The sequence below is a fragment of the Syzygium oleosum genome, unplaced genomic scaffold (assembly GCF_021117445.2).
Source record: "Syzygium oleosum isolate NSW1041296 unplaced genomic scaffold, Sole_v2.1 Sole_v2.16, whole genome shotgun sequence".
Lineage (NCBI taxonomy): Eukaryota > Viridiplantae > Streptophyta > Magnoliopsida > Myrtales > Myrtaceae > Syzygium > Syzygium oleosum.
In genome coordinates, this window is record NW_026607500.1 from 7,821,709 (window position 1) to 7,836,511 (window position 14,803).

General features: G+C 41.6%; 2 protein-coding genes across 3 annotated transcripts; one reads left to right on the plus strand and one right to left on the minus strand.

The window, feature by feature from the left end:
- The first annotated feature begins 984 nt into the window (after positions 1-984).
- Positions 985-4,432, plus strand: LOC115686235 (uncharacterized). Its single transcript, XM_030611459.2, has 2 exons — positions 985-1,131; positions 1,905-4,432. The coding sequence occupies exons 1-2, from the start codon at positions 1,051-1,053 to the stop codon at positions 4,161-4,163; spliced, it is 2,340 nt and encodes a 779-aa protein (XP_030467319.1). The 5' UTR covers positions 985-1,050; the 3' UTR covers positions 4,164-4,432.
- A 472-nt stretch (positions 4,433-4,904) lies between these two features.
- LOC115686237 (UDP-N-acetylglucosamine transporter UGNT1) lies at positions 4,905-14,001 on the minus strand. Of its 2 annotated transcripts, XM_030611462.2 has the most exons (10): positions 13,645-13,996; positions 12,578-12,654; positions 10,982-11,143; positions 10,739-10,872; positions 9,974-10,104; positions 9,836-9,880; positions 8,334-8,431; positions 7,578-7,685; positions 5,600-5,656; positions 4,905-5,470 (listed from the first exon to the last, which is right to left on the minus strand). In XM_030611462.2, exons 1-10 carry the CDS (start codon positions 13,805-13,807, stop codon positions 5,396-5,398), a joined length of 1,050 nt encoding a protein of 349 aa, XP_030467322.1. In that variant the 5' UTR covers positions 13,808-13,996; the 3' UTR covers positions 4,905-5,395. The 2 variants fall into 2 exon arrangements, with proteins under 2 accessions (XP_030467322.1, XP_056174689.1); XM_056318714.1 differs by lacking the exon at positions 8,334-8,431 and having other exon boundaries at positions 13,645-14,001.
- Positions 14,002-14,803: the final 802 nt, after the last annotated feature.

The following is a 14,803-nucleotide window of genomic DNA, read 5'->3' on the forward strand; positions in this document are numbered from 1 at the left end:
TTTTTCCCCCTTCCTTTGGTGGCGGAGGGTCGCGCCGCGCGTTGCTCTCTCCTTCATCCCCATGCTTTCCACGAATATCATCGATCGACACCGGCGACACAAAATATCGAGAGAAATGTAAGACCTGAAGAATCAATTTGAGATGGTACAATGTCGAAGTCGGTGGCTCGACGAGGAGGATCTGCAATCGGATTGGAAAAGCACTGTTTGGGGACTTAAAAGCGCTTTTAAGTAACGCCCTATATGCTTCTTATTGACGCTTCACGCTACTCTATCTCCTGAACTCTACACTTACTTTCAAGATCTCAGAAAATTCAAACTCTATATCAAGGAATCTCTCGCTTCTCTTTTTCTTGTTTTCCTCGACGTGGAATTTCTGCATCTTGATGTTTGAACTGCTCTGGGGAGAAGCATAACGAAATATAAAACAGTGAAAAACTTTCAGCTATTCTGTCCCGAAAACAAATATCGACGGTCGCTTCCCGTTTCGAATATCCGGGAAGAATTCTAACTCTCACCTCATATTTCATCGAATAAGAGACATCCCTCCGGGAAAATAAATAAATAAAATTTGAAAAAAAAAGAGATATCTCCTATCTCCTATTTCCATTTCATCTCACTCCATCGGAGCGATCCGATCGATTTTCCTTGCCCCGAAAATGAAAGTGCAAAATCGAAGGAGCCAAAAAAATCAAAATGGGACGGGATCCGTTACCCTCCCGCGCTGCCACGTCGGGATTTTCAGTCGCGGCCGTCTACTCTATCCTCGTTTGTGGATAATAAAACGGGGAGGGCGCCCGGCGCATCTTAGCATTCTCCCGGAAAAGAGCAAAGCGAGACGCGCCGCCGCCCTGCTAACGTGAGCCCCTCCGTCCCTCCCCCCCCTTCCCCCCCCCATGCGCGCGCGCGCGAGATACCTTCTTGTCCCCGCGCACGCAAGCCCCTCTCTCTCTCTCTCTCTCTCTTCTCTTCTCTCTCCTCTCTTCTCTCCTCTCACTCTCTAGAGCGAAGGAAGGCCAGCACAGCGCGGATGCGCTCGCGAGGCGTGGCATGGAGTTCGCCGCCGCCGCTCTCCGCTCCAACCTTCCCTCCTCCGCTCCCTCCCCTCCTCTCTTCTACTGCGACTGCCAGGTGCTCTCTCTCTCTCTCTCTCTCTCTCTCTCTCTCTCTCTCTCTCTCTCTGTAGGAACCCTCTGCGACGCGTGGCTTCGTTCCGCCTGAAATGTGCGTGGGTTCTTCACGCGCATTTTGGCTGTGGGCTTTGGGGGGTGCCATGCTCCCGTTGAATTCCTCGTCCCGCGGTGTTTCGATGCGATGCTCCGATGGCATCATCTCTAGTTCCGCGTGATTTCCCCCCCGACGTGGTTGTCCCCCCCTGGCACATCCCGCTCTAGGCTTTTTTGGAAAAAGACTGTTTTTTTTTTGGAGGGTAGGATTGGGGTCGTTCTTCCACGTTATGCGGATTTCGGTCTATTCGCGAGTTCCTCTCGCTCTCTTCCGGGGGGGCCGCATTTGATACGCCCCCCCACCACACGCCCGGACAGGTTTGAGGTTCTGGTCTTAGTTGGGTTGGGTTGGGGTTGATGGGTATGGTGGTGGTAGGTTATGAACTCAGGGAAGGCGATGGTTTTGTCATGTTCGTGTTAGTCGTCGTCGAGGAAACCGCCGCGCGAGAAATGACGAGGGGGGAAGCTTCATTTTGTCGTGTTGAGTTAGGAAAGTTTCGAACTTTTTGGCGCAAGACGACACTTTGCCCCCCTTTGTATGGGACAAATGACCTATTTCAAAACTATGGTGATCGGACCTATTTGGTTGTTCCATGTCCTGCTCTAATATAATAATTTGTGTTTGTGAGGATTGAGATTCTAGATCCGTTTTCTGAGTGATCGTTTCGCTGTTTCCAGTGCTATCTGAGGCTGAAGACGAAGCAGCGGAGACTACCTTTTCTGAGTACGCCGGCTCGGAAGAACCGCCCCCTGTATCGCGTGAAGTCGGTTTCGAATAACGGGAACTCGAGGATCAGTGGTAGTGGCGCGGCTGAACCCGCCGGGATTCTTCTCGAGAGATTGTTTGCGCGGACTCATAAGCTGGAGGAAATGAGCAAAGCTTCCAGCGTGCCTCGGGATCTCCAGCTGGATCTGAATTTCGAGGTGTTGGAGTCGGACCTCCTTGCTGCTCTGGCTTCTTTGAAGAGGAAGGAAGATGATTTGGAGGAGGCCGAGAGAAAGTTAGTGCTGGAGCAGGGCGAGTTGAATCGTGCGACGGAGGAGTTGGAGCATCGGGAGGAAGCGATTGCTTCTGCTTTATCTAGGCAGGAGAAGTTGGAAGGGGATTTGAAGCGGGCGAATTTGAAGCTGGCTTCTCAAGCTAGAGAGATAGAAGATTTAAAGCTTCGACTGAGGGATAGGGAGCGGGAGATTGCGGCCTCTCAATCTGCATTATCCCTGAAAGAAGACGAGATAGGAAAAATGAAAACTGAACTGATGAAAAGAAGCGAAGATGCTCTGATGATCGAATCAGAACTTAAACGAAAATCCCAGCTCTTGACTGAAGCCGATGAAGTTATCAATAAGCAGGAACTTGAGCTTCAAGAACTTCGAAGAGCAGTCAAGGAGAAAGAAGAAGAGTTAGAGTTTTCTATGACATTAAAGAAGGCAGAAGAAGACAAGCTAAAAGTTATGGAGGCTACTTTGGAGAAACGGACAAAAGAATGGTTGCTATCGCAGGATGATTTAAAGAAACTGTCGGATGAAGCCTCTAAACATGCTGCAGAATCTAACGAGGCATTAGAGGATTTCAGAAGGGTGAAGAGACTTCTTGTAGATGTGCGGGCTGAATTGATATCATCTCAGCAATCTTTGGTTTCCTCGAGGCAGAAAATGGAGGAGAAGGAGAAGCTTTTGGAAAAGCAAATAACAGAACTTGAAGGGCAGAAGGAGAGCATTGCTGCTCACATGGCAAGTTTGAAGGATGTCCATATAGAAGTAGAGAGTGAGAGAGTGAAACTGAGGGTTGCGGAAGCTCGAAACAAAGAGCTTGAGCGAGATTTGTCATTGGAGAAAGAATTGATGGAAGAGCTACGGGATCAGCTGACGAAAGAGAAAGCTTCTCTCCAGCAGGCAATTCAGGATAGGTCCTTGCTGCAGACTGAGCTAGATAGGAGAAACTCTGAATTTCAAGAAACCCAAGACCTTCTGCGGTTGAAAGAAGAAGAACTGGTGGAAGCCAAACTAGAAATTCGGCATTTGAGTTCCCAACAGACTGCTCTTCAGCTCATGTTGGAGGAGAAAGATTTTGAACTCTTGAATACAAAGGAGAAGTTGGAAGAATTAAACTGGGAAATTGAAGAGCTCAAGAGACTCATGAATGGGAGGGAGGACCAGCTTATCCAGGCTACAAATTTGCTAAAGGAAAAGGAGGAGCATGTCCAGAACATGCAAAATGAGCTAAGTGATACAAAATTGAGATGCACTGAAGCTGAATCTATTGTAGAGCGGATCGTGGAACTCACAAAGAGACTAATTATCCCCTTAGAGGATAAAGAAAATGACTTGGCGAAAACCCTGGACATGGATGGTCTGGGATCGCAACAGCACATCACGTTACCAACCGATGATTTTAGGTGGAAAAACAAACAGCTTGAGACTGAGATTGATTTAACTAAAGAAAGCTTACGAACGAAAGAAATGGAACTTATGGATGCACAAAGGTCTCTAGCACTCAAGGACGGGGAGCTCGAATCTGTCCTCACTAGACTAGATGAGAGGGAGGAGGAACTTCAAAGGTTGAAGGAAGAAATGATTGATGATGCTAGTGATCTCCGGAAACTGTATGAGTTGGCACAACAGAGAGTTGGCGAGAAGAGCATGGGGGACTTAGCTATTGAGAAACTTCAACTTGAGGCTGCCCAGCTGGAAGTTGAAGCTGCAACTAGTGCTCTTGAAAAGCTTGTGGAAATGACTCGAGAGTTTTTAGGTAAAGCTAGTTTAAGCATTGAGGCGGACACCAATGCCGGTAGCCTCCATGAAGAACCCTCTGATGTCTTGACAAATTCAGATAAGAACAATGAATGTTTTACCGAGGTAAAATTGGAGGTCGCAAAACTTTCAGCTTTGAGTGAACACCTAGTGAGGGAGGCTGGCTTTGCTATTGCTGCAGAGTAATTTAGGTCATTGAGCTGTGTACATAGTTATCTGACGGATTTTTCGTCATAGTGGAGAGTGAGGATGTTCTGTTTTATTTTGTAGTACGGGTCATACTCTGATTAGACTAGGATGTGAGAACTAGTTGTATGGTGTATGAGGCTCGTGTGTTTGTTGAATAGTTACTAGGTGAGTTGAGGAGTGGATCTCTTTTTCGTAATTGTGGTCTAATCTGATGTGTCGAAAGGTTCAAACTGACCATGTAATTTGAGTAATGTTTCGTTTTCCCACTCTAGTTACAACACCAACAAATTTGTGTTGAGAATTTGTTCGAATCTATGGTTCCGTTAGTGATATTTGTAGCGGGCACTTCTCAAATCTGACCGTACATTTCGATACCTTGGAATGTTCGACCACGAGCATGATGAGCTATTTCCTAGCAGGTTTCAGTGCGTGGAAAGATGCAGGCTTCTAATTTTCGAGATCGACTTGGAATTTATCTGAATTATCTGAATGTTCTAGTTCCTTCTCTCCTGTTGCCTCGAGCAGCCAAGTCAGACAGCAGAAACTATTGTTGTCTCATCTGGTGTCAGTACTCATAAACCTTTTCTTTTGTTTTGGACAATTAGTGGGTCATGGAGCGAGTCTGCTGAAAATGTTAACCATGATCAATGAGTTTTAACATTGGTGAACATCTCGTTGGGAACGGATATTACCTAGATGTGAGACTTGAAGGGAGTTAGTAGGTGAATGACCAATGACTTGCTTGAACTACATCAATTCTCACTTGTAAAATCAAATTCAGAAAATGCCTCGGGTAACATTTCAACAAATAATGGTGTTGCTACCCAAAAAAAAAGGGGGGAAATTGCTGTCACTTCCTGCACTATTGCATATTCGTTAACCTAGGAGACTGCATATCGACAAAAACCCACTTAACTACCGAAGAATCAACAAGTCAAAAGTTTTAGCATCTCAGACAAGTTCCTTTCTCCTTCTAAAGGATTGCTAAATGCTCCTGTTGATTGGATAGGAATACAGGTTAAGAGTTCCAGGGCTGTTAAATGTCTGACAAGCTCCTCAAGAAGCTTTCCATCTTGATTATCATTGAAAACTTGGACTAGCAGCTTCTCTGTAATTAGAAATTTCCTTTGATTGGTTTGCATTTGCTTTAAACCATCTCCAATTTGATTCCTTGGAAGGATACTAGCGCTTGTCATCCCAGAACAAGAAGGGCGAAAAGCTTGAAGCGGTCACTTCCCCATGAGCTTATAGTATGCATACAAGCCAGAGCCGAGAAAACCAAGAAATTGCCCAACAACATTCAACTGAACACAGGAAACACGGGTTCAGGACAATGTTAAAACTGATAAATATGCCATAATAAGAAGCAGTTGTGAGTTGAAGTCTGCAAAGAGATCAACTTCTGATCGTGAGATAGAGAGAGCATTACTCACAAAATCAAATGGAAGCCCACCAAAGATAATCCAGCCGAGTCCAATGGTAAAAAGATCCTAAAACAACATAAATAACAGAAATTGTGATACACAGAGAAGCGGCAGATTACAATTTCCTATAATTACCGGAGGGAGAAATCTAATATGCAGAAACAGACCAATTGAAGCAGCGAAATATCGTGGTCTCGCTGAATACTTACTATACATTCACAGATATTCTCTGTGGCTCATTACAATGTAGAACCATGCCGTAGCAACAAGAAAAGTAAACTAGAAGTGTTAACATTATTGCACAGAGTACAGCTCAGTTTCATAAATTTTGGATCGATAATTTAAGTCCTAAAACTTTTTAAAATGACTCGATGGAGCATCCTTAGCGAGTCATCTCATCATAAAATCACAAGCTGATTGCCTGTATTGGCCTTTTCGAGGTTTTAAAACCTCTAACATGGCAACATGAACTCAATGACACACGAGACAACATTGTTAGCAAATGATTCTCTGGTAACCTTTTCTCTCTACTCTTGCTTTTCTTCTCAACCCCAATTTCAGCTTTAGTCTTCTCAAACCTCCCCAAATTAATCGAATATGAGCGATTCCATGAGCTTCTTCCCATCCCTCCTTTGCTCATGTCCTCACAATTGCTTCCTTCCTCCCAACGCACCCAGTTCCATGGCCAACACCCTCACTCGCCATTTCAAATATTCATGAAATTCATGATTTTGGATATTTAACCATTGGACTAAATCTTATCAACAAGATCAGCACCTTTAGTGAATGCACATATAGCATCTAACGCATTAGCACTAACCCACGTAAACATCTCTGTTGTACAGATTCAAAGCTGCTATTCCCACATACTCTCTGATCCTCATCAAATGACTCAGGTTACACAGAGTTGTCTCCAGCAATGTGAAGAGCTTTCAGCACCAAATGCAAATCCTGGAAGTCCCTTTGAACCCTAACGATAAGGCCTCGAATTGAATCAACAGCTCCACCAGCTTCCCGTGCTGGAGAATTTATCGTTTAGTAATTTGACAAACTTGTAGACAGCCTCTCTGTAAATTGACACCTCTGAACTCAATTGACTAGGCAATGCAGCGGATGAAGTTAGTCAAGACCCAGCCACATCAATTTAAGTTGAAAGTTGTGAAACAACGTCATTTGACATTGCGTATGAAGTCACAAAGTCTCCAGCCGCAACTCAGAACGAGTTTAGGATTACTTTATGCCATGTGTGATTTTCTGGCAAGATGAGTCGTGTAGATACTTCATCGAGCCACTATAAAAAGTTCTAGGACTTAAGCATCGATTGAAAAGTTCCGGGAAGCAACGTCATTTGACATTGCGTATCAAGTCTGAAAGTCTTCAGCAACCCACAGAACAAGTATAGGATTTAACTTTCGCAATATGCAATTTTCGAGCGAGATTAAGTCATTGCAGAAACTTTATTGTGCTATTTTAAACGGTTTTAGGACTTCATTGATGGATCGAAAGAGTTTACAAGTGTAGGACTTCTAGAGTGTACTTGGCAAGTCCAGGTTCCATATAGTTACTAAAAGAGGAAAAAAAATCATCAAATTATCTGATTCATCAAACGAATATTAATCTGAATCGAGTTTCTGCCTTTCAGTCTCCTATCAAGTTCTATTCTAGAAAATGTCACAAATCTATGATGAGGCTGCTCTGCCATAACTAAAACTGACATATGCAACATCAGGGATCTTCATCATCATGGTCTTTTCAGTTAAAGCATCGGTGTATGCAAACTTACCAGTAGTTTCCGATTTCTCAACTCCATTGTTTCTCAATTGACAGCAATAGAGAAAAATGTATTCCGCAGTTAAAGTCTCCTGACCACTCAAAATTGAAAGCCCTAACATACTGTGTATAGTGCAGATAGTCTCAAAGCATATCAATGTATTATGCAGAACTCTGCAGTGTCTGCAAATGTTACTGCATTAGCTGGTGTACATACCTTTAGATTTCCACAAATGGTCTGCGTCACTGCTGAATTGAGGGTTGTGTTCAGGAATATACAGTAATTCAGAAAGAAAGCCAATATGCAGGAGAAAAGCAAGATAACCTGCCAAATCAAGGAAGTAGCAATGTCTCAAATTAAATGTTCTCTACCATAGAATCTTGATTATTCAACAGCAAAACTTATTAGCCAAAGAGAAGTGTAAAAATTAGGAAGAACAAAAATTCAAGAAAGAATGTTTCAATTGCATGACATACAACCCCAAGAATCTGAGACCCAGTGGATGATGGACTAATAAAGCCATTGATAGCTAAATAAATCTATCAATATGCATGCACCACATCCAGCAGCTCTCAAATGCAACCTTTATTATATGCACACATCTATGAAAAATTTCAAGGAGATACTTGAATTAATTAGATATAGATTTTCCAAAATGCATCCTTTGATTCACTGATGGATTCAGTAGATACTAAAATCAATTAGATATAAATTTTCCAAAGTGAGTTCTTCTTTGATCCAACTGAAGGACAACAATGTATGTACACAGAACACAAGCTGGGCGCTCTTTTCCGAACATTTGTCCTTATAGTTTTACTCAACCACAGTAACAACCATGATTCCCATAAATGACCGATATTCAGGGGAAGCCTTTTCCATTATGACTCTGCCTGATTGTCAGTCTGTGTCCAGTGTGTACTGAAATAACAAACACAATCAGAGATGCATGTGAAAGTGGTAGGGCAAACATACCATGAAGCCAGGCGAAAAAAGATACTGAAAATTCAACGTCATTTCTATGTCCCCCCTGATATATGTCCAAAACAGTAGTATTGGTCCACATATAATCCCTATCATGGAGAAAGGAGCATCATTTGCATCAGAGATGATCAACAGAGGATAACAACAACTAGATCATTCCAAATGAAGTATTTGTTCAGTGGTATAATCAGTTGTCTTTTTTTTTTTTTTAAGAGTAACAAGAAAAGATCGCTATAGGGCACTAAGGAGCGAAAAACCCACGAAGAGCTCAAAACCAAAAGAGCTCAGTCACAAGACAAATCATGTCAAGTTAAGCATTTCCTTCAGACATAACTTTCCATCATACCGAAAGCGTAAGACTTTCAACCAACTTTCTGTAATTACAAAAACGGCCGTCTCCTCTTCGTGAAAGCTCTCTTATTCCACTCTTTCCAAATCAACCAAAATATAGCAAGGGGTATGGAAGAAATCCTCCTTTTCTTAGCACGAGGAAAAAGAAGACCTTGCCAAGTCCATAATTCTTGTTCAATCCTCCTATAACCCAAGATATCCCAGTGCATGCACAACTCTTGGCCATTGACAGTGAAGAAGATGTCTCACTATCTCTGCCTCTCTGGCAAAAATTAACAAAAACAGCATAATACCTTGGTTCTGCAAATTGTCTACGGTGATGTCCCAAACAAAAAATGAGACTCTAGATGGTAGTCTCACTTTTCAAATAGTTTTCCAAGAAAAAGGATGCCTGCTACCAACAATCTTATGTTGAAGAAATCTAAAATAAGACTCTACAGAAAAAAATCCCATCTCTATCATTACTCCAGGACAAAGTATCACAGAAGTGAGCAGAATCTTAGAGTCCTACAGCAAATAAAAGAAGTTGACAGAAGCTTCAAGTTTCCAATCTTGGGCTTGTCATGAAAAGTTGATCGCCCAGGATTCTGCCTTGAAAAAAATGATAGCAATCCGAGACAAGGGCCTTGCTGTTCTCAATGATGGCAAAGAGGTCAGGTAAACGATCATTAGAAGCCGTATTCCCACAGTCAAAATTGTATCCGCTTACCGTTCCCACAATACAATTTGTATGAGTAAGAAACTCACTCCACTCATTTCTAATTTGCCTCCAAATACCGCTCTCAGGAGCTATTCTTCTACCTTCAGAAATCCAACCAGTTTTTTTTTTTCTCTAAGGCCAAAATTGGTGACAACTTTCCTCCAAAAATTATCATTTTCCACATTGAACCCCTTTAACCATTTGCCTAGAAGAGCCTTGCTGAGCAATAGAAAAGACTTGATGCCAAGACAGCTGTTACGAAAAGGTTGCTTGGCAATTTTCCAATTAACTGGGTGAAATTTACGCGACTCATCATAATCCTTCCACAAAGATCTATTTGAATAGATCAAACCTTTAGCAACCGGACATGGATAGAAAAAAGAGACATCAAATAATAGGGAGATTGGAGAGAGTGCTTTTAATGAGGGGTCAGTTATCTTACCATTGCACCACATTAAGCCAAAGCTATTCAGCCCACTAGATTTCCCTACGATGAATAAGAAAAAAGAAGGAACAGATTAAACTAGTGAAAACCGCATGGATTGTCGCAATTCCAGAGAAGAAGAGAATAAAATAATACCAATACGGGCTATCATTGCTAGATATATTGCTGTGGTAATGTTGGATAAGAAGACAACAAAGTAGCCATGAAAGTCAAATGACAAGTCCCTTGCTCCCGCGACAAATGCACCAAGAACAATCAATCCAACACTGAAACAACCTTAAATTTTGTGTTAGATGGACAGCAGGAGAAAAAGCAACATGAGATATATATTTTAACTACTTTAAATTCTAGCTAATGGAGAGTTTATGAAGGCAAATTATAATTTAATCTAATATATTCTTCAAAGTTCTGAATAATCATTTTCCTTACCTAAGAAAAGGTAGATCATGCAATCAGGTCTAAATATAAACAATGCCTTATTCAACCTAGTCCGTACTAAAGGCTGTAAGATGAATATTCCAATGCATATATAGGTTTAATTAACCAAGTCCATTCAAAGTACACTAAGAGTCTGAGAGATTATAAGTTATCTTTTTATGACATTGATGCCCGGCACTCCTAAAACACCCAAAGAATTCCCAAGGTGGCTGCGCTCCACTGCAACTCAGTGATTCTTGGGCCAGGAGTCCCTAGCATGGGCCCAACAAAGTTGGCTTGTTAAAATTCTTTAACCCATCACCACGCTTCATGGCAAGTTTGGTATCAAGTTTTAACCAACTTGACTAAGCCCTTGGGATTGCTAGATTATGAATTTGTATGAAAGAACACACCATATGATGTTCCAGCCACAAGGCAAAGCATGTAGGACAGAACAAAATACCACAAAGAAGGGAGAGCTACCTTCCAATGACAGAAGATGAATACTTCTGACCTGCCAGAATCCACTCTGCTACCATTGTAAACACCACTGTCGTCCGCCTAAGGGTGGTATACATTGGAACATTTACTCCTCGAACAGACTCCATAGTGGCTAGCTTTCATGTAGAAATAAAAGAATGGAAAAATATTTTCCATTATGAAAACCAGCATGTAAAAGTTAGTTATCAGCACCAAACACGCAGCAAGACACAAAGAAATGCTTACCATGTATAACAAATAGGCGAATGAAAGAGGAAGAGTATGAACCAATGTCCTCAATGGCACAAGCAATTTGGTATTATCCGAAACAAGCGAAGATTCAGCTACTGTAAAGTTGATAATCTTCCTCTTTCTCAGTGCATAGAGAAAAGAAGAGGAACATATCATCTGTAAGCGCAAGAAGGTGAACCCGGGTTAACTTCATACAAATTGATATGAGGCGACTATACAAAATATTCAAGAACTCATCAAACTAGCTAAATTATCCATGGAGACAGGAACATATGACATTCCATACGAATTAGCTTCCAGATTCAGAAAAACTTGATCCTTGATTGTACAACATATTTGCTAGCACCCTGAACATTCACTTAATGATTTCTGTAAAATTCAATGCAGAGAAATGGCGCTTAGACCTGTTGAGTTCCAACAAAACAAATTGAATAAATGTCGACGAGCCAATTATTACGTTTGAATTGACAAATACATGAAACAGGGTTCTGTTTGAAGGCATATCTGTATCACTTTAAGCCTTGCCAAGAGAAGTGTTTTCCAGACATATGTCAGAGAATTTAAAAACTTTTTAGGTGCAAAGAAGAATTTCCCGCGGCACAGCATTTCTTCCCTATCAACTTAGCTGCCTAGTACTGCTATTGGCATAACAACCAGTAGACCAAAGGCCCAACCATAGGGTTTAAACGGATCATACAATATAAAGTAGTCATTTATTCATCTTGAAAACTGTAGAATAAAATGTTTTGTTTTTTTGCCATTAAAGTACTAGCTGAATTATTTCTGTTTCTTTCACAATTATTTAAGCATTATATGTCAGCGAGACATGCCTATTTAAAATGGGCATCATTCCCTTTCATGGCAATTCACTTTCTCAATATTGGGTAATAATTTTCATTTACATTAGTTTCATTTGTTTTATGTAAACCAACTAGATAGTTTTTTCCGTAGTTGATTAATATGACAATTCTACTCAAGTCAAAAGATTACTATTCAACTCTCAGTAATAGCGACCATAAGGTTCGAATTTATGATCATATCCACATCTTTACAATCTGGACAAAAGACACCAGACAGGGAAAGATGAGCAGACAGGAGGAGAATGATCTCAACTGCAATTTCAAGAAGGAAAATTTGAGTTCTAGAGATGCAAAGCACTACAGAATCTGAGGAATATGGTTGGTAAGGCACAACCGTAAAGAACCAAATTGCATTTCAGTTGTCACTGATTCAACCAGACAGTCAATTTTGAGCTCCTAAATATCATATTTGAAAGCTGACTTCGGTTCTCCTAGTTCTGGAAGTCTTGAGACAGTTGAATTCTAGGCCTCCTATCTTTAGTCTGAACTCTGAAGTCCCCCACCTTCAGGCGAGTTACTGCTTCATTTATAATGTATTCCAGAGTGAAAAGCAAGCTTGGAGTGATGAAAATTACTGAACAATCCATAAATATAGGGCATCATCATGGATTCATCACTCAAATAGACAGTCCTAATTCTCGACAATGAGACATTTGAAAGAAAAAAAATTCACAGCAGTTTATTGTCTCAGAATCACCAATGCAAAAAGTTAAACTTATAAAGACCATACCTGTAACAGAGTGATGACATTTGCAGATGGGAAACTATAGGAAGAAAGAGCTGCTTTGTTAAACAACACCAAGAGCACTGCAAACATATGGGAAAGAATCAATAGCTGAAGCAGATGCGGCCCAAATAAATATGATGAAAAGATAATAAAAGTTTCCGTTTTGAAGATTTTAAGCTAAACAAATTAAGATTTGTTGTGTATCGGTATCACCTCTTAAAAGTATTGGACCACTACCCACTTGTTTCAGTTATGTCTATGGATTTCCCTTTTGTTCAAATTCCCATTTTGTGCCACCCACTGTTAATTATCCACGTTACGTTAATGTATTTGATTTGCATGTTCACCTTTACATATCTAAGGAAATGGTTTCTGGCGTGCTTACATATCTGATAAATTGACCAGACGGGATAATTAAGACTATCAGCCAAAATATAGCTAAGGCGTCATGGACTTCCTATCTATTTTCATCTAACCAAAGCACTGTAATGAAATCAAACAGGCATTCTTTCTTGACCATATATCAAGCAAATTCTATGTCGTCAAAGTAGGAAAGTCATGAAACGGTAACTTGGTCGGAGAGACAGTCATTTCCAGATACATAATTACACAGGTTGCATAAATATATAAGGTTGGGATGAATAGACTAAATTAAATCCATATTCATACGCGAAACCTCGAAGGGATGAAACCTTGAGAAAGCAGAGATTTTTGTGAGCTAAATAAGTTCATCTCGCAACCGACAATAGTATACCAACGAGCAATTGGGCACCAAGTACCGAGCAAAAAATGGGGCACCAAGTAACAACCATCTCGACCAATGCAACCATCCAATTTCCCCCATAACAAGTAATTGCAAGGATCATTCGCATACCCGATCGAAACCCGCGACCACCCGACAGAAATCGCGATCTCTACCTACATGGTCCTCGACAAGATGCGAATTTCAAACTACGAGAGCCCACACAGCTATACCCAGAAGACGATAAATCATCCTCGGACAGATGAAATCACGCACACAAGTCGACAGGCACGAGGGACTCGCGAGCAACGAAGACAGGGCCCCAAACCTGCGCAGGTCATGTAGGAGACGGCGGCGTAGGCGCCTCTCTTGGTCATGGCCGATCCCGCGAACAGCTTGTCGTCGAGCTTGAGGAGCCGCTCCCTCTCCTCGTCGCGCGGAGGAGGATCCGACACCGGCAGCACGTAGTTCTTCGATGAACTCGACGCCATTGCTGAACCTCCTCTGTCCCTCTCTCTCTGTCTCTAGCTCTCTGTCGTCGCTGCAGAGGTCGCGCAGAGGTTGTCGTTGGAGAAGTCGTCAGTCAACGCACGGAGGAGGAGTAAAACAGGGCGTGTCTGAGGGAAGCGCCGTCGAAGGCGGGTCGAATTCGGATATCCGAGAGATGTCTGACGCGAATGTTTCAAATGTTGAAAGTGTAATGCAAATTGGATTCAAGGAAAAAATTTAAATGAATAATCGCGCAAATAGTTCCCGAATTCTGATCCAACGTGTGATGTCGCTCTAGATTATACGAAAATGTTTAAAAGTTTATTGATCGCATTCAACGTCGAACCGAAGTTCAGGAATTGTATTGAACAAATTAGAATTTCTAGGATGACATTAGAAATTGGATCTAGATTCAGGGACCATATCGAACGAATTAAAAATTTAGAAACGGCATTGCACGTTAGACTGAAATTGAGGGATCATCTGTGTCATTTTTCCAAGATAGAACGGGATAGAGCTATACTTATTACTTATTGATGAACATTTACTGACTCGGGCTATGCTAAATGAGGCGGCGAGTGATATGGGGCGTTTGCCGTATAGGGGAGCGTTTGGGAGAGCATTTTCAAAGTCTTTATGGGCTCCAAAGGCCGTCTCAAAGGCTCTTGAGTCAAAGTCGAGCATTTCGAAAGTCCTTTTAATTCGGCGTAACTCCTACTCAACACTAGTTCTGAGCACGCTAAACATCGCTCGCGAAAAGTACAAAATGACCCCTTCATCACTAGACTAAACATCCTGGTGAGTGGTTTATGGATAGATATGAATTGTTAAGTTTTATTGTGATTATACGAAGAGTAGGTTTGGAAGGAATTAAAAAACACATGAGGCAATTTCAATTTGGTGTTTTGGCTTAACATATGGAGGATGTAATGTTGTGGAATTTTGGTAATTGCTCTCTTAGATGGAACTGCATTAAGTCGTTACTAGCATGACGCACG